The sequence below is a fragment of the Neovison vison genome, chromosome 4 (genome assembly GCF_020171115.1).
Source record: "Neovison vison isolate M4711 chromosome 4, ASM_NN_V1, whole genome shotgun sequence".
In the NCBI taxonomy this organism is placed as follows: Eukaryota; Metazoa; Chordata; class Mammalia; order Carnivora; family Mustelidae; genus Neogale; species Neogale vison.
This window is the reverse complement of record NC_058094.1, coordinates 217,729,089-217,754,639: the sequence shown is the minus strand read 5'-3', so window position 1 is coordinate 217,754,639 and position 25,551 is coordinate 217,729,089. Positions and strand designations below refer to the sequence as shown.

The 25,551-nt window shown below is 44.4% G+C and overlaps 1 protein-coding gene across 4 annotated transcripts in view; it reads left to right on the top strand.

Annotated features, from left to right (window-relative positions):
- Window positions 1–25,551, top strand: part of SLC37A3 (solute carrier family 37 member 3) — a 56,150-nt gene that overhangs the window by 17,814 nt on the left and 12,785 nt on the right. For all 4 annotated transcript variants that reach the window (XM_044246709.1, XM_044246707.1, XM_044246706.1 and 1 more), the window contains exons 3-9: window positions 368–476; window positions 8,789–8,881; window positions 12,232–12,315; window positions 13,999–14,144; window positions 21,070–21,166; window positions 23,391–23,475; window positions 24,052–24,230. In XM_044246709.1, the coding sequence (XP_044102644.1) occupies window positions 368–476; window positions 8,789–8,881; window positions 12,232–12,315; window positions 13,999–14,144; window positions 21,070–21,166; window positions 23,391–23,475; window positions 24,052–24,230 (793 nt within the window). The remainder of the gene's footprint in view (window positions 1–367; window positions 477–8,788; window positions 8,882–12,231; window positions 12,316–13,998; window positions 14,145–21,069; window positions 21,167–23,390; window positions 23,476–24,051; window positions 24,231–25,551) is intronic.

The following is a 25,551-nucleotide window of genomic DNA, read 5'->3' as shown; positions in this document are numbered from 1 at the left end:
CGGGACTCAGGAGAAGGCTACTTACTGGCTAAGGCATCAAGGGGCCAGCAGTTGTTAAAGACTTAAAATTCTTTACAGAACTGCCGCCATGATTTAGCGTGGTTTGGGGCCAGTCACGCATCTGTCTTCTAGGTGGAGGGATAAGTTAGAAGTGACCACAGGTTCATGCGGAAGACGACTAGTTAATTTTTTCTTTTGCTTGGGAGAGACTGTTCAGTTGATAGTTCCCATAAAGCAGTACTTTTCCTTTTTTTTTTTAAGAGAAGAATTCTAAAATTGAATAAAACAAATGGGATTATATTCAGGATTTTATTGAATGCCGTTTTCTTTGCTGTTCGTTCAGCTGTGTGTCTGTTCTCTTTTGCAGTTATTCGTTGCTCCACGCATCAAGAAAAACTTTTAGCAACGTCAAAGTCAGTATCTCTAAGCAGTGGACCCCAACTGCTTTTAACAAGTCAGTTGGACTGCCTGTAGAGGTAAGCAGAGCAAATGCAGGGGTGGGTTCAGGAAGGGAGCTGTGCCCACCTCCTAAGTTCTTCTCAAGTTCTACTTTGTTTCATTCATCTGCTTAGGACTCTGAAATGGATGTTTCCTATGGCATAAAACCCAAACTCTTCTGCCCAGTTTCTTAGCTTGCTGTGACTCAAGCCTGTTCTCCCCTTCTGTGCAGTTTCCCTCTCACTGTTTTGAAGTGATACATTTCTAGTGAGGTTTATTTTATTTTATTTTATTTTTTTAAGATTTTATTTATTTATTTGACAGAGAGAAATCACAAGTAGATGGAGAGGCAGGCAGAGAGAGAGAGAGAGAGAGAGGGAAGCAGGCTCCCTGCTGAGCAGAGAGCCCGATGCGGGACTCGATCGCAGGACCCTGAGATCATGACCTGAGCTGAAGGCAGCGGCTTAACCCACTGAGCCACCCAGTCGCCCCAGAGGTGTTTTTTTAAATCAAGTTTCACAAGTACCTGTACTCACTTCTGCCTCTGAGAATTTGCTTATGTTCTTTTGTATGCTCTTGCACTTTCTTCCCACCCATTTAAGTCTTGCTTTTCCCTCTGTGGCAAGATGAAATGCCGCTTCTTAAAATTTTTTTAAAGATTTTATTTATTTGTTTGACAGAGAGAGACATAGCGAGAGAGGGAACACAAGCAGGGGGAGTGGGAGAGGAAGAAGCAGGCTCTCCGCAGAACGGGGAGCCCAGTGTGGGGCTCGATCCCAGGACCCTGGCATCATGACCCAAGCTGAAGGTAGATGCTTAATGGGGCTGAGCCACCCAGGTACTCCCACTTTTTTTTTTTCTTTTTGACAGAGAGAGATTACAAGTAGGCAGAGAGGCAGGCAGAGGGGGTGAGGGGAAGCAGGCTCCCTGCTGAGCAGAGAGCCCGATGTGGGATTCGATCCCAGGACCCTGAGATCATGACCTGAGCTGAAGGCAGAGGCTTAACCCACTGAGCCACCCAGGTCCCCCCCCCCACTTTTTTTAAAGTAATCCCTACAGCCAGTGTGGGGCTTGAACTCACAATCCTGAGACCAAGAGGCGCATGCTGTACTGACTGAGCCAGCCAGGGCATCCCTAAAATGTTACTTTTCCTATCAAGTTTTTCCCCACCTTCAACTGATTTTCTTCCCCCTCTGAAAGGTGTACACCATGTGTTACATAGTTTAATGTTTCAGTATTTGCATACTTTTTAATTGTTTCATTTGTTTGTATCTTGTTTAAGAGTCTAGAAGTCAGGGAATGTGTATCCACTTCCTTGAATTCATTATGGATCAGGTGAATCCTTGGATGACAGTTTAGAATGGAGATGCTGTTGTTTATGTCTTTGGTCAATACAAAAGTCCACTCCACTCATTCTTTACCACATTGCTTGAGTTCTGCTTATGTGGGATTATACATACATATTAATATTCTTGTTATGTCTTTTTTTAAGATTTTATTTATTCTTTTGAGAGAGAGAGAGAGGATAAGCTAGGGGTGGGATGGGGCGGAGGGAGGTGGGGAGCCCAACATGGGGCTGGACCCCAGGACCCCTGAGATCATGACCTGAGACAAAGTCGGATGCTTAACCGACTGAGCCGCCCAGGTGCCCCAAGATGTCTTATTTCTTTTCTTTTTTTGTTTTTAAAGATTTAATTTATTTATTTGACAGAGAGAGAGAGCAGGAGAGTATAAGCAGTGGGAATGGCAGAGGGAGAGGGAGAAGCAGACCCCCACCAAGCAGGGAGCCTGAGGCAGGGCTCGATCCTAGGACCCTGGCCAGAGCCAGAGCCAAAGGCAGTCACCTAACCAACCGAGCCACCCAGTTGCCCCAACGTGTCTTATTTCTTAGAATATTTCCCCCTATTTAGATCAATTAAAAGTTGATGGATATCTGAACGTTATAGGACTATCCCCTCAAAATGTGATTAGGTTACTCAGACAGTTGCTTCTTGAGGGTCTGTCTTGCATAAACATTGTTCTAGGCAGTGAGCAAAAAAAAGCCTAGGGAGAGGATTAAAAGAAAAAAAAAAAGAGCCTGTCCTCACAGAGCTCATGTGTTAAAGATGCTCTTGTACAGTTTTTCCTCCCCACCCTCCCTTTATTTAAAGTTTATTTTTGGGCACCTTGGTTGCTCAGTGGGTTAAGTGGCTGCCCTCAGCCAGGGTGATGATCTTGGGGTGCTGGGATTGAGCCCTGCAGGGGGCTCTCTGCTCTGCTCAGCGGGGAGACTGCTTCTCCCTCTGCCCCTCCCCCTGCTCATGCTGTCTCTCGCATGCTCTCTCTCTCTCCTTTGCAAAAATAAGTAAATAAGTAATCTTAAAAAAAACAAAGTTTATTTTTTTTTCGTGATCTCTACACCCAGTGTGGGGCTTGAACTTACAACCCCGGACATTGAGAGTTGCATGCTTTTCTGACTGAGCCAGCCAGGCAGCCCTTTTGAGTGATTTTTCTTGAATTTAAGTTATCAGAAACTATTAAAAAGAAAGATGTTAGGAGGGGTGCCTGGGTGGCTCAGTGGGTTAAACCGCTGCCTTCGGCTCAGGTCATGATCTCAGGGTCCTGGGATCGAGCCCCGCATCAGGCTCTCTGCTCAGCGGGGCTTCCCGCTGCCTCTCTCTGCCTGCCTCTCTGCCTACTTGTGATCTCTCTCTCTGTCAAATAAATAAATAAAAATCTTAAAAAAAAAAAAAAGATGTTAGGAATAGAGGGCTAGATTTCACACTGACTGTTGACTAGTGCTGTGTGCACAGTGTGTGTGTCATAACGATCAAGTGACTTGTTAAAAACCTTTAAGACAGAGTGGCCTTAGAGGGGTCGTGTGCTCCAATCTCTCAGCCACAGTGGAATCTTTCTTTGTCATTATTGAAAGATGCTCACTGGCCTTCTGCTTTAATACTTCAAGGAAGGGGCGCCTGGGTGGCTCAGTGGGTTAAGCCTCTGTCTTCGGCTCGGGTCATGATCTTGGGGTCTCTGCTCAGCGGGGAGCCTGCTTCCCTCTCTCTCTCTGTCTACTTGTGATCTCTGTCTGTCAAATAAATAAATAAAATCTTTAAAAAAAAAACTTCAAGGAAGTTCTTAAATGGAGGGAAAAGTGTTCTGCTGTTTAATTTCGATATTTGGTTTTCTGAGCTGGGCACAGTAGTCGATTCCTCTGCATGATGGCTTGCTGAGTATTCAAAGAAAACCTGTCTCCCTAGGTTTCTCTAGTTGAGGCTGGAGGAGAGATACAGTCTGACTCATATAAAGAATGACCGGATTTGGTTGAGGCACTGGGTTTCTGGTTATGCTGCACAAGGCTGCGTTTGTTTTTTAGGTAACTGAGTTGGGGCTTCCCAGGACCACCCCCAGGTTTGATTCACTAAGAGGACTCGCAGGACTCAGCTTATAGTCCCACTTATAGCTACGGTTTATTCCAGTAAAAGGATAGAGAGCAGAGTCCGCAAAGGGGAAAAAGAGCGCAGGGGTTGAGGTCTGGAGGAAGTCAAGTGCAAGTTTCCAAGAGTGCTTTCTCGGTGGAGTCACACGGGATGGGTGTAATTCTTCCAGCAACACGTTGTGACAACATTGGTGGAATCATGTCTGCTAGGGAAGGTTATTAGACTCAGCGCCGAGGGTTTTTATTCGGACTGGTCATGTAGGCACCTTGTGCCTGGCACATAGAAAATTGCAGGCTCTTAGAAGGAAAGCAGGTTCGGCATAGACCACATTGTTTGAAAAAACAGTTTAGGTACAGTGAACCACTCTTAGCAGGAAAAGATGGGAACCCTCCCAAAATCCCAGTTCCCAGATGCCAGCCAGGGCCTCGCCTCACAAGTAGGCCCTTTGGAGGAGAGCAGTCTCAGGCCTGCTGTGTTAACTCTTTCCTGCCAATAACCTATGTCACATTATTCGCTCTTAATGAGACTCGATTAACTTTTCTGCTTCGATGTTTGCTTGTTACTCTAATTGCTGCTAAAACAGGTTTCACCATTCTGGTTTATTCGGAACTATGAATTAAATAGTTTGGATGGATTGGTTATATAGAAGTCAAGTTCAGGCTGATCCTGGAGATCTTTGTACTTCCATCTCTGTCTTCATGGACAGCAGTGCTGACCTTCCATTCCTTTAGACCTTAAGGTCTGGGTTTTTTCCTTCCTGAAGCCCACTGCTGGGAGTCGGGCTGCTGTCTGTGCCTTTCATTCCTCCTGTGCTTCTGGGTCTGTAACTGTCAGCCTTGGCCTCACTTTGAAACTTTGCTTTCTTGTCCAAAGTGAGAAGCATTCTTAGAACCAGCAGTTTATGTGGAATTATTCTGAAAAAATATTTAAGTGTCCTGAACAGCATCGTCAGAAATTACTCATGGTGCTTTACAAAAAGAATTGAGCACCTATAATCTCTTTACCTTGAGAACTTATAATGGATCCTGCTGATTCGGACGAACATTGCAAACAGCCAGTGAACACAACATAAAATCTATGTTTAAAGATAATAAGGAGGTAATGGTTAAATTTGACAAGTCGGACAACTTGACTGAAAATTGTGAACAGAATTTTGTTCACTAAATCAAAAAGCCTTGCCTCTCCAGCCAGTACAGTCCTTCCATGAGAGTAGTGTGGGGACCTCCACTGTGCAGGAGAGGGAAGCGGAATTCAGGGTGTCCTCAGCCTTCTGTCTCAAGCTCATCCCCAGCCCCTCTTCCCCTGAAGAACCTCTTGTCAACTGATACCACTTGGGGTAGGCAGAGGACAGACCCCTGAATGCAGATCAGCCTTAGCTCATCCTCTGCTCACCACTGCTGGCAGCTCGACGTCCCCATGCCTCGCCCTCACTCGGTGACGAACCTTCTCGCTTAGGAAACCCACGCTGTCACTGTTGGTATAAGCAGGCAATTTTGTGTTTCCAGGAAGTGCCTCAGCACGCAGCTGTTCTCGTAGGTTCGTGCAAACCCTCCCCACCAGACACAGGAAAACCCCACATTTATACAGGCTCGTGGGTTCAAATAGTTGTACATATACGCAGGCCAGCTTAAACCACTGAAGTGTGGGGGGTTTCAGCACGGTAAAGTCATTTTGTCAGTGACTTTCACGAGACATTGGATGATTCACTGTGTTTAACATGCACCGTTTCTCACTTAGTATATATACTCATCTTGATCTGACTTCTATGATTGTAGTAAATTTTCTTTTCTAGATTTTTCTTTTATCCTATTTTCTGTATCTTTGTGTTAGTCCTAGGTTGTTTTTTTAGTTTTCGGTTTTGTTTTGTTTTGTTTTTTAAAGATTTTGTTTATTCATTTGCCCGAGAGAGAGCATCCTCACACAAGCTGGGGGTGGGGGCAGGGGGAGAGGGGGAAGCAGACTCCTCGATGAGCAGGGAGCCAGATGAGGGGCTTGATCCCAGGACCCCGGATCATGAGCAGAGCCAAAGGCAGACACTTAACTGACTCAGCCACCCAGGCACCCCTGGTTTTTGTGTTCTACTTGTTAAGTAAGCCAGCCAAAGTATATTTCAGCTGAATTCTGGCAGTGAAGCAGAAGAAAGCTGTTTAAAATCTGAGTTCTTGTGAAAGCCACATGTGCAGGGACTTTTGGTGACATCTTGAGAGAATAAAGAAAACTCCAGAAGCTTCGAGCAGCTGCTTGAGTCTGCTGTCGCTAGCTCACACTGGTGTGTGCCCAACAGGGCTTGGCCCTGGGTCCTGATGAGTATCAGGGTCAAAGATTGTGGTCTGAGGGAAAATGTGGCAAAGTAACTCTAACTGGAGAACTTTAGGGCCCTACTTAGTGCACTGAAATACTGATGGATCTTAGCTTTGTAGGCTCTTCTCCCTGACGACAGCAGTATGTGAGGTGGTGTTAAAGGAGCAAGACGGGTGCCATAAGCCACACAGAAATGAGTCCCGGTCCTTTAGAATCGCACTTTATATATTCTTTTATCATTTTACTTTCTTTTAAAGATTTTTTCTTATTGCTGATTGTGATTTTTCTTCTTAATAAAGTCAGAATTTCCTTCCTGTAACAACCTATCTCAGAAATCATTTGTTCCAGTAGTTCTCTGAATTTTTGCTGTGAAGATCCCAAAGAGCTTTTGGTTATGTGGGTTCATATTTTTAGATACTCACTGTTTTAGAAATTAAAACTGAGAAATTTTTTTTTAAATTTTAAAGATTTTATTTATTTATTTGACAGAGATCACAAGTAGGCAGAGAGGTAGGGAAGGGGCGGGGAAGCAGTCTCCCTGCGGAACAGAGAGCCCGATGTGGGGCTCGATCCCAGGACCCTGGGATCACGACCTGAGCCAAAGGCAGAGGCTTTAACCCACTGAGCCACCCAGGTGCCCTGAGAAATTGGAAAAAAAAAAAAAAAACCCACATCCATTTTCTACAATAAAAGGGAGGGATGGCTGGGGGCTCTGTTGGTGAAGCGTTCACCTCTTGATTTAAGCTCAGGTCATGACCTCAGGGGCTTGGGGTCGAGCCCTGCATGGGGTTCCACACTCAGCACAGAATCTGCTTGAGATTCTCTCCTTCTTCCTCTTCCTCTCCCCCACCTCTAAAATAAATAAAATCTTAAAAAATACCTTGGTTTTTTAGTTATTTATAAGTGAGTGAAATAAACCCATAATGTGTTAACATAAATAACATTTTATGAAAAATGATTTTTTGAAACAAAAGCACTTCGTGAGGAGAGTGGCATTAATTTACATTTTTGCAGATCTCATGTCTGGCTTAATAGAAGGTAGATTTTCATGTCTGCCTCTGAATTCGGTGTCTTGCAACTTGATCATTTGAACTATAGGAAGAGAATTTGGCCTTTGACAGATAACATAGTGGGAAGGGGAGAAGTATTTTAATAGCTTTTTCAGTTAATTGTGGGCATTCATCTTTGATAGTACACCAGAATTTGACAAGTGGCAATTTCTTAAAGGTTAGTTGCCATGTGGAATCTGAAATTGTATCAATTAACTTTTTATACCCTTACATTAAGATGCATTGGTCTGTCTTTACTTCCATTGGATTCTGAAGTGATGAGCTTGTTTCCTTCTCTTCTGAGGAAGTATCTGCCAGATACCCAAATGTGAATAACTAGAGCTCGTCTGTCAGTCCTTCTTTCAAGTAGGAAACAGCCTCCTTGCTCGCCCCTGCACAGCTGCCCAGGTGCTTTCCCTCAGGACGGCCCTGGGAGTTCCGTGTGCGGAGTGCTGATGCCCATTCTCCACTCCAGCACACAGAGTTCATTACCAAAAAGAAGTACACTCGGGCCACATTTAATTAATACTTCTCACTGCTCAAGAAATTTTTAAAAAAGATTTTTATATATTAGCATGTGTGTGAGGCAGGGTGGACTACGGGGAGAAGGACAAGCAGAGTCTGTGCTGAGTGTGGAGCCCACGGGGCTCAATCTCATGACCCTGAGATCATGACCTGAGCTGACATCAAGAGTCCAGCGCTCAACGGGTCCAGCCACCCAGCGCCCCCTACTCAGCAAATCTTTATTGAGCATCTAGCATGTAGCAAGGATGTTCTCAAGTGAAATTGGCTTTTTTTTTTTTTTAAAGATTTTATTTATTTATTTGATGGACAGAGGCTGAGTGAGAGAGGGAACACAAGCAGGGGAAGAGGGAGAGGGAGAAGCAGGCTTCTCGCTGAGCAGGGAACCTGTAGGGGGACTCAATTGCATGGCTGAAGGCAAACGCCTAATGACTGAGCCACCCAGGCGTCCCTGGCTTTTTTTTTTTTTTATGACTGTGACCATGGCGGGGTGCCTGGGTAGCTTGGTGGGTTAGGCCTCTGCCTTCCGCTCAGGTCATGATCTCTGGACCTTGGGATTGAGTCCCGCATGGGGCTTTCTGCTCGGCAGGGAGCCTGCTTCCTCCTCTCTCTCTCTCTCTTGCCTCTCTGCCTACTTGTGATCTCTCTCTGTCAAATAAATAAATAAAATCTTTAAAACAAAAAGTAAACTGTGACCATGGCAATAAATATAGCGATTAGTATTATTATTTTTATAGCAGTGAATGGTACGATGGGGTGTAACTGCCTTGACTCCTGCTGAGCCACAGGAGTTTTACCCCCCCTCCCCTGCATTTGCACCATCAATGGAGAAGTTAAAGGGCAAAAGTAGATAACATTTTAGTATTGTGCAAATAGCTTTGACCTTGCAGACCTTTTAGCATGTGTGTTTCCTTACCTACGAAGTGCGGGTTTCCTCTCTTCTGCCTCGGCAGGATTCTGTGAGGGTGGGCAGAGGCTGTAGATGCGGGCGCTCTGAGGGGGATGAAGGACGGCCTGGTACCAGCGGGGCCTGACGGGGTTCTTGTTGTGTTGCCGTAGATCTGGAGCCGCAACCATTTGTTTCCCAGCGCAGAGGAGGCCACTCTTTTCCTTGGGACCCTCGACACTATTTTCCTCTTCTCTTATGCTGTGGTAAGTTTCGAATTTGGGGGTTTTAGGTGGAAGAAAGATGTAAATGGAAATGACTCCAACCTTATGAAGTTCGTAAGGGATTCTAGAATTTGCTGAAGTTTATGTTCTGTGTCCCTCCCATCCATCCAGCCAGCCAGCCAGCCATCCGTTTGACAGATACTTGCTGAGCACCTAGCACATGCCAGATCTGTGGGAGCTCATCGGTGAGCAACACAGGAAAAATCCCCAGTTTACAAAACTTACATTCTTGAAATGGGATCTGAGTAATACAGTAATACAGTAATACAGTGCTGCACACAAGCAAATAGAGAGTATGGTTGAAGGGGGTAGGTGCTGTGGAGACAAAAGCAGGAAAAGGAGAATAAGGAGCCCTGGGTGGGAGTTGTAATTTAAGTAGGATAGCTGGGGAAGACCTCAGGGAGGAGGGGCTGTTTGAGCAAAGACCTGAAGTGGGTAAGTGAGGTCAGGGTGACTAGAACAGAGTGACAGGAGGTGAGGCCAGAGAAGGTATGGGGCTCAGACCTATAAGAATTTGGTCCCTTTGTTTGGGGCTTTGGCTTTTGGCTTTGTTTGGGGCCTTCAGTGCGATGGGAGTCCTGGAAGGTTTTGCACAGGGAGTACCAAGATCTGCCCTGTGTTTGGACAGGCGCACTTGCTGCCCCAGGAGAGCAGATGGAAGGGCAGAGACAGCACAGGGAGGCAGGTTAGGCTTTTCCAGTTTTGAGGTGAAGGTGATGGTGGTTTAGATCCAAGGTGGGAGTAACAGAGGTGGGAAGCGGAGGGTTGAACTGTGCTTTGAAGGTAGAACCAATAATTCTTTTTCCTGTTGAATGTGGAACGTAAGAGAGGTGTTGAGAACAACTCTAGGGAGGAAGTGTCACAACAGAGTGGAAGACGACGGGGAGGGGAGGCTGTGGGGGAAGTGTCTTTTGGACACGTTACCTGTGAGTTACCTATTATTGTCCAAAGGATGAAGAGCAGACCCTTGGTTAGGGGAGTCTGGAGTTCAAGTAGAGGTTCAGGCTGGTGGTACGAATTCTAGAATCCTTGGCATATAGATAATTTTCAGAGTTACAAGACTGGATGAAATCGTCGAGGGACTGGGTGAAGATAGAGAAGAGGAGTGACAGCCGAGCCATAGGGCTTCCCTTGGAGGCAGGAGCCGTGAGGAATGGGCGAGCAAGGCCAAGGTAGAACAGTGAAGGAGGAGAACTGTGGGATGGTGGCGTCGAAGAGCCATACCCCAGGGCAGGGGCTAGTTCTCTGTCTGATGTAGTCTTGGAGGGGACAGCTAGGATCTCCGTGAGGTTGTAGGCAGCAAGGGTAGCTGCTGGATTGAGGCCGTGGGAAGTGGTGGTAGCCACTGGACACACGCACCGTCAGTGGTGTGGGCCTCCCTTTCCTCCCAGTGTCTCCAGTGTCTGACCGCCTCTCTTGAAAATGTGTACAGTTACATAGATGCCTTTGTCTTTTACAGTTTCATTTCTCTGAGAGAGTGAAAGTGCACATGCGCACACACAGGCAGGGAGAGGGGCGGAGGGAGAGAGAGACTGGCAGGCAGACTCCCTGCCTAGCTACAGGGGCTCGGTCCCACAACCCCGAAACCACGATCTGAGCCAAAATCAAAAGTCAGACACTTAACAGACTGAGCCACCCAGGCACCCCATAAAAAAGCCTTTTTTTTTTTTTTAAATATTTTATTTATTTATTTGACAGAGAGAGATCACAAGCAGGTAGAGAGGCAGGCAGAGAGAGAGAGAGGGGGAAGCAGGCTCCCTGCTGAGCAGAGAGCCCGATGTGGGACTCGATCCCAGGACCCTGAGATCATGACCCGAGCCGAAGGCAGAGGCTTAATCCTCTGAGCCACCCAGGCACCCTAAAAAAGCCTTTTGATTACGAATGTCCAGGTGATGTAAAATACCTGGAGAAAGTTCCAGAGTACTCTCTGCATGTTTGTTTGGGCAGTTATTGGATTACCTTCTTCAAAGAGGAAACTTGTAGAAACCACTGGAGCAGACCGTGGCTTCTGTAGCCATGCTCTTCACCCTGGGCGTTTTCTGTATGAAATGCCCGTATGGTCATTCGGCTTTGGCTGGAGCACTCCCGGGGATGTTTCTCTTTGAGCCTTTTATTGAGTATTTTAAGAAGCGGGGTAGTCTAGTGCAAAGACCAGCTCTACCACCATCAACTAGCTGTGTGAAACTTGGCTTTGAAATGGAATTTGACCTTTTTTTGATCTTTAGTTTTCTCTTCTGTAGAGTTGTGATAATGCCTGTCCCTGGGATTAAATAGGTTTAGGAGATAAAAGGCGCTATGAAACGTCAGTGATCATACTGCTTCTTTATATTGAGCTGCACGGCCTTCTGTAGCTTCCAGGCGTCATGCAGGCATTTGGAACAACAGGGAATGGATTGATGGCCTAATCTGAAACACTGGGAGAGTTTCTTCACCCCCTTTGCTATATCTAGCACAAGGCTTGGGAGTGGCAGCTGGAGAACACACCATCGAAAGCTTACAGGTACCTCTTTTGAGGTAGTGACAGGTTCACCATATCATCTAAATTTTCTCTAATGCAGATGTCAGTTGATCAGAAGCAGTTGTATCTGGATTTAGGTTTTCAGTCAGGGTGTTTATTCATTTTATGTATTTAGGGAGGAAACCTAGTGTATTGCCCTGGGCTCTTTAGTCTGCCTTGCTACTGTGACCCAGGTTTTCATTTCCTGCCACTCAGTGGGAGGAGAGCAGAAGGCAGAACATTTGTACTTATCTTCAACTGATTACTGTCTTTGCGTCCCTACTCTCCCTGCCTCGTGAAGTCATGAAACCCAGGGGCCAGATTAAGCAGGCAGTGCCCGTGCCCCAGAAGCTTCTTTTGTGCAGGACGCGTTGTAATACATCTTGATTCAGGATGCAGATGGCTAAGAGCAGCCCCTCTGGGAATGCAGATAACTGATCTGTGGATCTGTTCTAGAAAATGAAATATATTTGTGTGCTTGTTTTATTAGTATGCCTGGTTTTTCTTTCTTTCTTTTTTTTTTTTCATTTTGTTTTTATTTTTGTTTTTCCAGTCTCCTCTTAGGCAGTGAAGGGAATCTACTTTTGGTAGAATCCAAGTTTACACTGGATTACAGAATTCTGGTGCATGAGTTTGTTTACAGTATAGCTTACCAAAGCGCACTGTCATTTCGTGAACCGTGTGTAAAACTGATGGAGGCAGCTAGTCTGATGTAAGAATGAAGTGTAGTTTTGAACCATGTTGGTGTTTTAATTCTTTCTTGCTTTGCAACCCATATTCTTTTTTTCGGACTGTGTTATTCAGAGGTGTAAAAAAAAAAATGTTTTATTTTTAGGGCCTTTTCATCAGTGGAATTGTTGGAGATCGGCTTAATTTACGATGGGTTCTATCTTTTGGAATGTGCTCTTCTGCACTAGTGGTAAGTTGAAAAGGTATTGATCATCGTCAGTATCATCATCTTGGTTGGGTATATTAGAATCCAAGCACCAATCCCCATTGCTGTATGTAGAATAGAAAAGTAAAATTAATCTTCCGTTTTTTAATATTGTGTGTGCGTTTTCAGTTGGGCAAGTCTTTTTTTTTTTTTTTTTTTAAGATTTTTATTTATTTATTTGACAGAGAGCACAAGTAGGCAGAGAGGCAGGCAGAGAGAGAGAGGAGGAAGCAGGCTCCCTGCTGAGCAGAGAGCCTGACTCGGGGCTTGATCCCAGGACCCTGAGATCATGGCCTGAGCCGAAGGCAGAGGCTTAACCCACTGAGCCACCTAGGCACACCAAACCTCCTTCATTCTTGAAGGGAATCGGTTCCTCTTCTGTGCTTCCCCACCTGTATTTCTTTGAAGGCACTGAGGTTGTGGACGACTTAGGCCACTCATTTCTGTGTCACTCTTGCTTTCCCTAGGAGTCTGTGGCACAGTGGTTGAGGTCAAAGATTTACCAAGACCTGGACTCCTGGGGTGTCTGTCCCTTATCTGCCATTTCCTAGGTGTGGTTGCTGTGTGCTCCAGCCTCCTTGTTTGAAAGCCTCCCCCCGGGGCTGATAGGGACGTTTATATGGGCTTCTCTGTGTGAGGCATGTGGACAACACTGGGCTAGTGAAGTGTGGGAGAGCCCAAGATCCACATCTGATGCATCTGTTTTTGTTTCCTAGCTCCTAATGAGCAGTTTTTGTTGGTTGAATAAAAGCATGGAGTTCAGTTAGACCCAATTTTATTATTGTTTTCCAGTATCTGCTCTTTGAGAGGTGGATGCACTAAACCTATTCACGGCCTGCTCACCCACACATATATACATATTATTTTAAAGCCTGTGTACATTTTTGTTTTGTTTTTTTCACATTTTTTGAAAAACTGAATTATGTGCATAAACTCGCCCTTCTTGGTGTAGAGGTCTGAGTTTTGCCAAATGAGTCTAGTTCTGTCAGCACCACTCCCCTCCCCCTGGCCCCAACCTCTGGCAACCACTGACCATTTTTCTTTCCTTATAGTTGTGCTTTTTCCAGAATGGAATCCTACAGTATTGTACATACTAGTTTTTAGCATAATATTCCAAAAGAAACTTCAACTACTGATAAAACATCCACTTGAGCAAAATGCCAAAAAAAAGCAGTGACTTGGCGTAATGCTCCTAAATTCCGAGCGGATCAGAGCTTACAATGGTTCTCTGAATGGCTGCGATAATGACCACAGCTGGTGCGCCCTGGTCCCCGGGGCGTACGTGGCACTGCCCTGAACACACAAACATGACCTCAGTCAGGCCCTGCAGTGGTCCTCGCTGCACCTGGACCCGGGGACAAGAAAACGGAAAGAGTTGATGAAGTCCAACAGGACTTAACTTCTTAGAGGCTAAAAGACGAGTCAGGCGGGGGTAATCATTAATGAGCGTTGTGTTCGATATCGCTGGTCAGTGCTGGTGGTTTGGTGGGTGTCCTACTTGCTGCTGCTCTGAGCGGAAGCACCTGAGGAGTCAGCCCAGATCTCTTGGGCCCTAGACCTTGGAATGTGTCTCTTCACACACAAACGTGTGTGTGGTAGGCAGTTTGGTGTCCCTGAAAGCATCTGTGTGGATGTCACATGTCCCCTTTCCTTCCCTTCGTCTTTCAGGTGTTCGTCTTTGGCACAGTCACAGAATGGCTGCATTTCTACAACAAGGCGCTCTACTGCTGCCTGTGGATTGTGAACGGCCTGCTGCAGTCTACTGGTTGGCCCTGCGTTGTGGCTGTCATGGGCAACTGGTTTGGGAAAGCTGGGTATGCCTTCGCCGTCCTGCTTGGTTTCTCCTTTTAAGTGGTTTTAATATCAGATTACTTAGACTTGTCATCAAATCGATCTTTTTGACACTACCCACATCTTTTCTCTATTTTAGAAAGTTAGATTAGTTGAGGGAGAAAAGCTTTCATGTCTGAATGTATTACAGGAATGGTGTGGACTTGGGGAATGGCCAGCCCAGTGAGGCACATTCTTTTTCTTATTCTTTATTTTTTAAAAGATTTTATTTATTTATGTATTTACTTTTTTTTTTTTTTTAAAGATTTTATTTATTTATTTGACAGAGAGAGATCACAAGTAGGCAGAAAGGCAGGCAGAGAGAGAGAGGAGGAAGCAGGCTCCCTGCCGAGCAGAGAGCCCGATGTGGGACTCGATCCCAGGACCCTGAGATCATGACCTGAGCCGAAGGCAGCGGCTCAACCCACTGAGCCACCCAGGCGCCCCTACTTTTTTTTTTCTTAAGATTTAATTTATTTATTTGACAGACAGAGATCACAAGTAGGCATAGAGGCAGGCAGAGAGAGAGGAAGAAGCAGGCTCCCCGCTGAGCAGAGAGCCCGATGGCGGGGCTCAATCCCAGGACCCTGAGATCATGACCTGAGCTGAAGGTAGAGGCTCTAACCCACTGAGCCACCCAGGCGCCCCTATTTACTTATTTATTTGGTAGAGAGACAGCAAGAGCAGGAACACAAGCAGGGAGAGCGGGAGAGGGAGAAACAGGCTTCCCTCCAAACAGGGAGCCCAATGTGGGGCTTGATCCCAAGACCCTGGTGTCATGACCTGAGCGGAAGACAGCGGCTTAACCGGCTGAGCCTCCCTCATGTCCCAGTGAGGCACCTTCTTAGTACTTCACTGGCCATGGTCAGATTTTGAGTGTGGCTAAGGCATTACATCTCCGTTTTTAATAAAAATCTTCCCTTTACAGAACATAAGTAATGTAACATGATAAAATAAATCTCACATGCCATCCCATCATGTGTGTTCTGTGGGTTTTGCCTTCCTATGCCTTTATTGATACTTTTGAAGGTCCAGTTTTGCCTTCTTACAGTAGAGGTGAAGAAACTGAGGCCAAAATCATCTATAGGTCTTAATCAAGATTACATAACGAAGACTCTAATTAAAGATGTGGATGAAGGGGCACCTGGGTGGCTCAGTGGGTTAAGCCTCTGCCTTCAGCTCAGGTCATGATCCCAGGGTCCTGGGATCGAGCCCCACATCAGGCTCTCCGCTCAGCGGGGAGCCTGTTTCCTCCTCTCTCTCTGCCTGCTTCTCTGCCTACTTGTGATCTCCGTTTGCCAAATAAATAAATAAAAATCTTAAAAAAAAAAAAAAAAGATGTGGATGAAGAATGCCAAACTTTGGGACTTAAGAGCCCAAATTGGACATTTTTTCCCTAAAACTTGTCGGACAGTATGTGAGTTTATGTGTGATGCAGGCCACAGCCTGAGGTTGGGCCTCTGCTACCGTATCCAGGCCACCAGGAGGAAGAGCCATATGTCATTTATAGGGTGGAAAAGGAGTTGAGATACCCAGAGACTTGGCTTTGCTGTTTGCCTTTTTGGTGACAGTCTGATCTCAGGAATATTATTAATTTGGATTTCTTTCATTTTTCCTGGATAAATATTGTATACATTTATTTCACCCATGGCTCAATCTTTTTTATTTGTTTACTCCTTTACTGTAGGCCAGTGTATACAACAGACATTATCCACCCACCACGTGATCCGTGGTTGCTCTGCCTGGCTGCCCTCGGGTTTCTAGCCTCCCCAGTTTCACGGTGGGAGTCATGAATGCCCAATGTTCTTTAATGTCATGGAAGTTCGCCTATGAAATGTCTTGTGGGTAGAATTAGAACCAATTAATGAGCAAATGCTGATTCTACTTCAGTGTGCTCGTGATTTCTGTTGAATTCTAACTCTGGCATTACTGGTTTAACAGAATTAATTTTAAGAGGTTCTTGTTCCTATTGCTACTTTAGTTTCCTTTTGGAGTAGGTGATGCTATATGCTCACGTGCTGCTTATTTTTTTTTTTTCGTGCTGTTTATTTTTTATCAAGATTTTCATAGTAATTTTTTTCCCATTCATGTTTTTAAAAAATTAGACAAAGGCTTCTTGTTTATTGTGGATAAACCAGGTAATATAAATGAACCAAGAGAAATGAAGGTCAAACCACTTGAAATCCTGTCACTCAAAGATAATTGCTTGGATGCATATTTTGTTTAATTTAAAAAATTTAAAAATTTAAAATTTTATTTTAAATTTAATTTAAAATAAATTTAAAAATTTTAAAATTTTATTTTAAACTTAATTTAAAATAATTTAATTTATAAATTTATTTATTTAAATAAATTTATTAAACAAATTAAAATTAAATTTAATTTTTAAATTTGTTTATTTATTTTTAAAAATACAGATTTTATTTATTTGAGATTGAGAGAGAGGGCATGAGCTGGCAAGGGGGCAAAGGCAGAGGGAGAAGGGAGAAGCAGGCTATCAACTGAGCAGGGAGCCTGATGCAGGGCTCAAACCCAGGATCCTGGGATCATGACCTGAGCCGAAGACAGACATTTAACTGATTGAGCCACCCAGGGGCCCCTTACTTTTTTTTTTTTTTTTTTTAAATTTTATTTGTATGAGAGAGAGCATGAGCCAGGGGAGAGGCAAAAGGAGAGAGAGAAGCAGATTCCCTGCTGAGCATGGAGCCCAACATGGGGGTTGATCCCTGGACCCCATGATCATGACCTGAGCTAAAATCAAGAGTCAGCTGCTCAACCGACTGAGCCACCCAGGTGCCCCTGAACTAGTTTCTTCTAAAATCATATTTGGTCAGTCAGTGTTATTTAGAGCCTGACCTTCTGACTCTTCTCCAGTACGCTCTTGTTAGGCTTTATATACTTTAGAGGAACAGGCAGGGTGTTTGAGTACTGGGGAGAACATAGAGATTATCCAGTTCAAATTATTTGTTTTCCAGGTAGAAAAATTTGGGGCCTTAGGGATCTAAGTGATCTGTTGACATTGCCTTAAATTAAAGCTGTTAACTTCGGATGAATCATGCTCCTTTATCAGGGTCACAGTTTTAATTTTTATTTGTTTATTTATTTATAAATATTTAATTTATTTATTTGACAAACAGAGATCACAAGTGGGCAGAGAGGCAGGCAGAGAGGGAGAGAGGAGGAAGCAGGCTCGCCGCCGAGCAGAGAGCCCGATGCGGGGCTTGATCCCAGGATCCTGAGACCATGACATGAGCTGAAGGCAGAGGCTTTAACCCACTGAGCCGCCCAGGCGCCCCAGCATAGTTTTTATTTATTAAAAAGGTTTTATTCATATACAATCTCTACACCCATTGTGGGGCTCAGACTCCCACCCCTGAGAGTTCATGCTCTCTACTGGAGTCAGCCAGGCGCCCCCAAGGTCAAAGTGTTTGAGTGCATTTGGGCTAGGTCACACTAACACGTATACTTGGGGTAGCACCAAGCTAGATGAGATCATGCAGCTGGAAGCCACAGAGCCAGGACTTCTGAACCAAGGCTGAATTTTTCACTCTGCTGTGTTATCTTCCTGTTTGTTTCTGGGACCCCTTCTGTTTTAGTAGGTTATAAAAATGTTTAAGGAGCTAAAAAATCTAGACATAACATAGTATGTTATTAATAGAGGGGCGCCAGCCTGGCTCCGTCAGAAAAGCAAGCCACTCTTGATCTCGGTGTTGTGAGTTTGAGCTCCATGTGGGATGTAGAAATTCCTTATAATCAATAAACACATTTAAATATATGTATCAAATGGAATAAAATATAAGTTTTGATGTTAAAAAAATTAATATGGGGCACCTGGCTTGCTCAGTCAGAAAACCATGTGAGTGTTGATCTCAGGGTCGTGAGTTTGAGCTCCACATTGGTTATAGAGATTACTAAAATAAAATCTTTTAAAAAAAATTAACTCCTCTTTCTTTTACTAGCTCTATTGCCATTACCTATGTTCAGAGCTAATAATTTTTCTCCAGGACTGTTGTAATAGCTAGTTTTCCTTCCACTAGATTCTCTGTCTACCCATCCTTTCTTTTCATTTTGTTTTTAATGGTTTTATTAAAGTATGTGATAAGCTGCACATATTTAAGATGTACCATTTGATGAGTTTCAGCCTGCATACCTTCCTAAAACCACCATGGGGCAATGGACATACCCATCACCCCCAATAGTTTCCTCGTGCCCTTTGGTAGTTCCTCTCCCCCACCTCTTGCTATCTTCTCCCTCCCTCCCATTGCCATCTCCAGGAAGCTATTGATCTGTTTTCTGTCACTGTAGATCATTATTTATTTATTTATTTTTTAAAGATTTTATTTATGTATTTGAGAGAGAGAGTGAGCAGAAACAAGGGGACAGGCAGAGGGAGAAGGAGAGGCAGACTCCCTTTAGGCAGATCTCCCTCCTGCACCGTCCCCCCCGACGCAGGGCTCTATCCCAGGACCCTGAGATCATGACCTGAGCTATAGGCAGATGCTTAACTGACTGAGCCATTCAGGCGCCCCTGTCACTTTAGATTAATTTGAATTTTCTCACATTTCATCTAAGTAGAGCCATACAGTATATACTATTTCTTATCTGCTTAGTTAAGTGTGATTATTCTCAGATCCAGTCGTGTCATGTCCCTCGATAGTTCATTCCTTTTTTTTTTTTTTTAAAGATTTTATTTATTTATTTGACAGAGAAAGATTACAAGTAGGCAGAGAGGCAGGCAGAGAGAGAGAGGAGGAAGCAGGCTCCCTGCCGAGCAGAGAGCCTGATGCGGGACTCGATCCCAGGACCCTGAGATCATGACCCGAGCCGAAGGCAGCTGCCTAACCCGCTGAGCCACCCAGGCGCCCCAGATAGTTCATTCCTTTTTATAGCTGAGCAGTGATCTGTTGGATCACAGTTTATCTTTCCATCTGTTGATGAACATTTGGGTTGTTGTCACTTTTGGGCTATTACAAATAAAGCCCCTGTGAACGTCTGTGTACAAATCCTTGAATGAACATATGCCTTCATTTTCCTTGGATGAATATGTCAGAGTAGAATGGCCGGGTCATGTGGTAGGTGAATGTTTATCTTTCTAAGAAACTGGTGGTCGGGACGCCTGTGTGGCTCAGACCATTAAATGTGTCTGCTTTAGGCTCATGTCATGATCCCAGGGTCGTGGGATCAAGTCACACATCATAGGGCTCCTGCTTGGTGCCGAGCCTGCTTCTCCCTTTGCCTGTCACTCCCCTGCTTGTGTGCTGTCTCTCTGACACATAAATACATAAGGTCTTTGAAAAAAAAAAAACCCAAAAACTGGCGGCAAGTGGTTTTACCATTTTAAATTCCCATTAGTAGAGTGTAAGGGCTCTAACTGCTGTGTATTCTTGCCAACACATGTGTGGTCTTTTCACTTTTAGCTATCCTAGTAGGTATGTAGTATATCATCGTGGTTTTAATTTTTATTTTCCTAATGTCTGATGATGTTGAACACCTTTTTAGGTGCTTATTGGCGTCATGTTTTTGTCTGCATGAAGCCTCTTTTCTTTTTTTTTTTTTTAGATTTTATTTATTTATTTGACAGAGAGAGATCACAAGTAGGCAGAGAGGCAGGGAGAGAGAGAGAGAGGAGGAAGCAGGCTCCCCGCCGAGCACAGAGCCCGATACGGGGCTCGATCCCAGGACCCTGAGATCATGACCTGAGCCGAAGGCAGTGGCTTAACCCACTGAGCCACCCAGGCGCCCTGAAGCCTCTTTTCAAAAACATTTTTATCTTGAGATGATTGTAGACTCATACTCTTTAACATTTTATTGGATTTTTTTAAGATTTAATTTTTTAAATTTTTAAATTTTTTAAAAAAATTTCTAATTTTTTAAAAGATTTTATGTATTTGAGAGAGAGAGAGAGACAGCCAGAGAGGGAACACAAGCAGGGAGAGTAAAAGAGGGAGAAGCAGGCTTCCCGCAGAACAGGGAGCCTGACGTGGGGCTCGATCCCAGGATCCTGGGATCATGACCTGAGCTGAAGGTAGAGGCTTAATGACTGAGCCACCCAGGTGCCCCAATTTAATTTTTTTTTAAAAAGTAATCTCTGGGGTGCCTGGGTGGCTCAGTGGGTTAAGCCGCTGCCTTCGGCTCAGGTCATGATCTCAGGGTCCTGGGATCGAGGCCCGCATCGGGCTCTCTGCTCAGCAGGAAGCCTGCTTCTCTCTCTCTGCCTGCCTCTCCATCTACTTGTGATTTCTCTCTGTCAAATAAATAAATAAAATCTTTAAAAAAAAAAAAAAAGTAATCTCTGCACCCAGTGTGGGTCTTGAACTTATAACCCCAAGATCCAGAGTTGCATGCTTCACCTACTGAGCCAGCCAGTGTCCCGGATTGTTTGTTTTTGTATTATTGATTTTTGAGAGTTCTTTATATTCTGGAAGGGGTCTTTTATTACATAAGCAATAAGCAAATATTTCCTCCTAATCTGTGGCTTACTTTCAAATTTCTCTTAGCAGTGGCTTGTGTTGTGCCCCAAATTGAACTTTAGTGCAATAGCTATCTTTTTTTTTTTAAGTTTTTATTTATTAGGGAGAGAGTATGCACATGAGAGAGAGAGAGAGAGAGAGAGAGCGCACGAGTGAGCCAGGGCAGGAGGAGAGGGAGAAGCAGACTCCCTGGGACCCTGGGATCATGACCTGAGCTGAAGGCAGATGCTTAACCAGCTGAGCCGCCCATGTGCCCCTAGTTTAATACTATCTTTAAGTGACCTGAATGTTTTGTCATTCGGGTGTACTTTAAAAAAAATCTTAAGATAGAATGTTGATTTTTGGTATGTGAACTTTCAGTGTTTTGGCCATTTTGTATTTGAACTGCACCAGAATTCCTTCTGATTCTATTGTCTTCTTTGTGTCCCTCTTCTCTTAGACGAGGAGTCGTGTTCGGTCTCTGGAGCGCCTGTGCATCAGTGGGCAATATTTTGGGAGCGTGCCTAGCTTCTTCTGTTCTGCAGTACGGTTATGAGGTAGGTATTTCCTTCTAGCTTTTTCTTGAGTACATATAATATGTTTTGTTTTTTAAGAAATAGTACTGTGGCCATTTAGAACTGTGTAGATCTGTGTTTGGGTGGACAAGGCTTACATTGAAAATGGACAAACTTTTGAGAATTTCAAACACAGAAATTATTTACGGGAAAAATACCCAAGTCTGAAGACAGTATAATCAGTTGGGAAAAAGTATTTGCAACTCATGTTACAGATCAAGAGCTAATCTCCCTAATAAGTAAAGCATGCCTACAAATTGATAAGAAGACCAACAATACACAGAAAAAGAGGTAAAAGATTTGAATGTGTAGTTGTTTGTTTTTTTTTTTTAAAGATTTTATTATTTATTTGACAGAGATCACAAGTAGGCAGAGAGGCAGGCAGAGAGAGAGGAAGGGAAAGAGGCTCCCCGCTGAGCAGAGAGCCCAATTCAGGGCTGGATCCCAGGACCCTGAGATCATGACCTGAGCCGAAGGCAGAGGCTTTAACCCACTGAGCCACCCAGCTCCCTGAGCTTTGGGTCTTGGTAGGGAAAGTTCTCTGTGGTTTGTTAAGTGAGGAAAGCCAGGGTGCAGAACTATGTGGGCTGAAGGATGCCATTTTTATAAAATAGAGAAAGAATCAGAGTATGTATTGGTATTGGCCTGTATGTTTCTAAAACAGTCTCTGGAAAGTAGAAATCAAATAGCAACAATGATTATATGTTAGGAAAATGGGAATTAAGTGGATGGGAGAAGAGGTGGAAGGGGAGGTTGTTTACTCTCCATCTACTTTTTGTTGCTTAGATCACGTGAAAGTGTGATGTATTCAAAAACCTAAATAACTAAAAGTAAGTAGGTTGCTCATTTAAAAAGTAGGGAAAGGGACGCCTGGGTGGCTCAGTTGGTTAAGCAGCTGCCTTCGGCTCAGGTCATGATCCCAGCATCCTGGGATCGAGTCCCACATTGGGCTCCTTGCTCAGCGGGGAGCCTGCTTCTCCCTCTGCCTCTGCCTGCCTCTCTGTCTGCCTGTGCTCACTCTCTCTTTCAAATAAATAAGTAAATAAATCTTTAAAAAAAAAAGTAGCTAAATCTTGAACTAGTTGATCAAGTGTTTGGTCTCAGAAGAATGACTCGGTAAGGCCTTCCTGTATTCCCACTCACCTTTATTCCAGGCTTCTTGGCTTTGCATCTGGATTGTACTCACTGGCTCAGATGGGAATTTTGGTTCACCCCAGGTGCAGCTCCCAACTTTGATTTCTGGAAACACTAATGTTGTCACTGTCTTTTCCAGAAATTTAGACTGTCTGTTCACATCAGGCTCCATTCCCTAGTAAATAAAATTCCTCTATGCAGCCTGGTTTTTGAGGTTCTTTAATTTTTTTTTTTTTTTTTTTAAGATTTTTGCTTATTTATTTGTCAGAGAGAGATCACAAGTAGGCAGAGAGGCAGGCAGAGAGGGTGGGGGAGGGCAGGCTCCCCGCTGAGTAGAGAGCCCGATATTGGGGCTTGATCCCAGGACCCTAGGATCATGACCTAAGTCAAAGGCAGAGGCTTTAACCCACTGAGCCACTCAGGCGCCCCTGAGGTTCTTTAATCTTGATTGCACGCTTTCCTAGTGGTTTTCTCAGCTGTCCCTCAGTAGAAGCCCCTGCTTTGACCACGCAGGAGGCTTTCTCTGTCATTCGCACCCTGTCACGTTGCTTCAGGCGTGCTGGGACAGGCCGTCAGTTGCCTTCTCAGCTCTTCCTATGGCCACTGTGTTGCTGCGCCAGCATCATTAGCTGTTTCCTTCGGTCTGTGTTTCTTATTAGGACTGGGCCTTCTCCTTTATTCGCCTACTTGAAGCCTTGTACTATTGTTTGGTGTATTGTTTAATCCCTTCAACTGGAGAGAATATTTTCGAGGGCAGATACTGTCTCTGGTGGGAGGCTCTGTGGGACAGAGAATGAGGTTTTGGAGCCAGTCCCGATTTCACAGTTGTGGTGGTACCCCTCAGTGTGGCTGGGACCTTAACTGGCCTCTCTGAGCCTCCAGGGGACAATGCGTGGAAGACACAAGTGAAACAGCTCCATGCCTGGCATGGCCTGAGCACTCAGTGTTCATTTCTTTCCCGATCCCCCGTCCCCCTGCCCCCGTCCCTGACCTTCCTATGTGTGCTTCTAGTGAACGTGGTCTAACCAGTATCCCAGATGAGTAAGCAATACCTCTCTCCTCTCTTTTCCAGTATGCCTTTCTGGTGACAGCAGCTGTGCAGTTTGCTGGTGGGATTGTCATCTTCTTTGGACTCCTGGTGTCACCAGAAGAAATTGGTGAGGAGAAGCTGTCCTTCCCGTTCAGCACGTCTTGCTGTTAATGGGCGAAGAGAAATCTGAGGCCGGCACAGCCAGTCTCTCTTTCCCTAGGAGAACTGTGAGGTCCTCTCAGGGGGTTGAAGGAGTGGTATTTGCTGTTTGTGTCCCATAGACACCGGTTGACTGACCGAGCACAGCTGCAGATGTTTGAGGGGAGTGAGGCTCACCTTCCTAGATTCAGGGAAAACTCTCCATTTGCAGATGAGTTTTGTGATTGAGACACTGACTGGAAATTAGCATGATCTGTTTCTCATTTCTCTTCTTCAGACAGATTTGTTTCCCTTCATAAAAGTAATTTAGTTTGGTACTTACATGAAAGTAATTTAGTTTGATACTTACCTGTGGTTACATACAAGCAAAACCACAGAAGCAAACAGATGAACAATTCTGTCTTTGCGTGTAATTGAAGAGACATGTCAGTTTAATAGTGTGTAATTTACATTTTCTTAAATGCAATAGAGATAGTGTAATGTCATTGAAAAAGGGCCAGGCGTGTAGAAGGCACGCTATAAATCGAGGCTGTTATTGTTTTAGGTCTCCCAGGTATCGAGGCAGAAGAAAACTTTGAAGAAGATTCACACAGGCCATTAATTAATGGTGCGGAAAATGAAGATGAATATGAGCCCAATTATTCCATCCAAGAAGGCAGTGCTGTTACCCAGGTCAAGGCAATAAGCTTTTACCAGGCCTGTTGTCTTCCTGGAGTTATCCCGGTAAGGACTGTTCAGATCTCCTTACCACAGCTCCTGAGATACTAAATCCTGGATATTACCTCTACCTGCCATAAAGCATCTTGAAGTATTTAGCTTCTCTTTGATACTTTATTTAGGAATATACGTTCAGAGGAATACTGTATAGTGCCCCTTAGCTTGTATCTAGGATGGCGCAACTTGAAATTTTATGTGCATTCTAAATGCAGGGTTGGGTGTTCCTTTTCTGTGAAGAGCCAGATAGTAAATGTGTTCAGCTTTCTGGGCGGGGGCGGGGGGTGGGAGGGAGGGGTGTGGTTCGCACAGTCTTTGCCACAGCTGCTCGCATCTGTAGAACACAGGAAACCCTGGATGGTATGGAATAAATGGGTGTGGACAGGTTTGGCCTGTGAGCTCTAGTTGACTGACCCTGACCCTGCATTCAAGTAAGAAGGCAGAATTAATGTTTTAAAATATGCTCTTTCTGACCTGTTGAAATATTATAAATTACATGTGACCAAGAGGGGTTTTGAATGGTTCATGTAAGTCTGCCTTATTTGCCTGTATTCTTATCATTCTAGAAAAAAAATTACCCTTTTATTCAAAGGTGCAGAATACAGTACTCCACAGTATTTTTGGTAATGCATTCCAGTGTTTCCAAAACCTTTACAGTCAGGAAAACTTTCTAACATCTGAACTAAATCCCTTCTGCTGCAGTTTTTCTGTCTTGATGTTTCGGGCACGCAGGCACGAGAGTGGAAGTTAAGAGGCCTAGGTTATATTTCCAGCTTACCCACTAACTCTCTGTGAGGCCTGGGGTAAGTCACTCAGCCCATCCTTGTGTCTTCAGTTCCCCTTCCCATGGAGCAGAATGTAAACCTGGCTACCCCCGGGTCTATAACATTGGGTCACTGTATTGTGAATAAGCACCTGGTTTTGTTTATGTTATTGTCTAGTGGTGCTTTACAAATATCACCCCTCAGCTAGATTCAGAGTCTGCAGGTGGTTGTCCTTCGCACTTATTAGTTCCCTCTGCCTTTCCCCCCAGGCTGCCAGGACTGACATTTGCAAATAGTAGTGAAGTATGAGATAGAATGTAAGTTTCCGCAGTTCTGTAACCGAAGGACAATGTATTATTATACAAGCGAAATGCAAGTTTCTCGAGGCCTGTTCTTATGCTGAAGATTAGTAGTTTTTAAGTAGTTGTTAAAATATTCTGCTGGTAATAGTTTACTTTCTGGGACAGAGCTTACATCTGTTGTGACTAAATATGAAACTCCTGCTACTCCTTTGTATTTCACAAGCAATTGTTCCCTGACACGGGCAGGGATGCAGAGGAAATCGA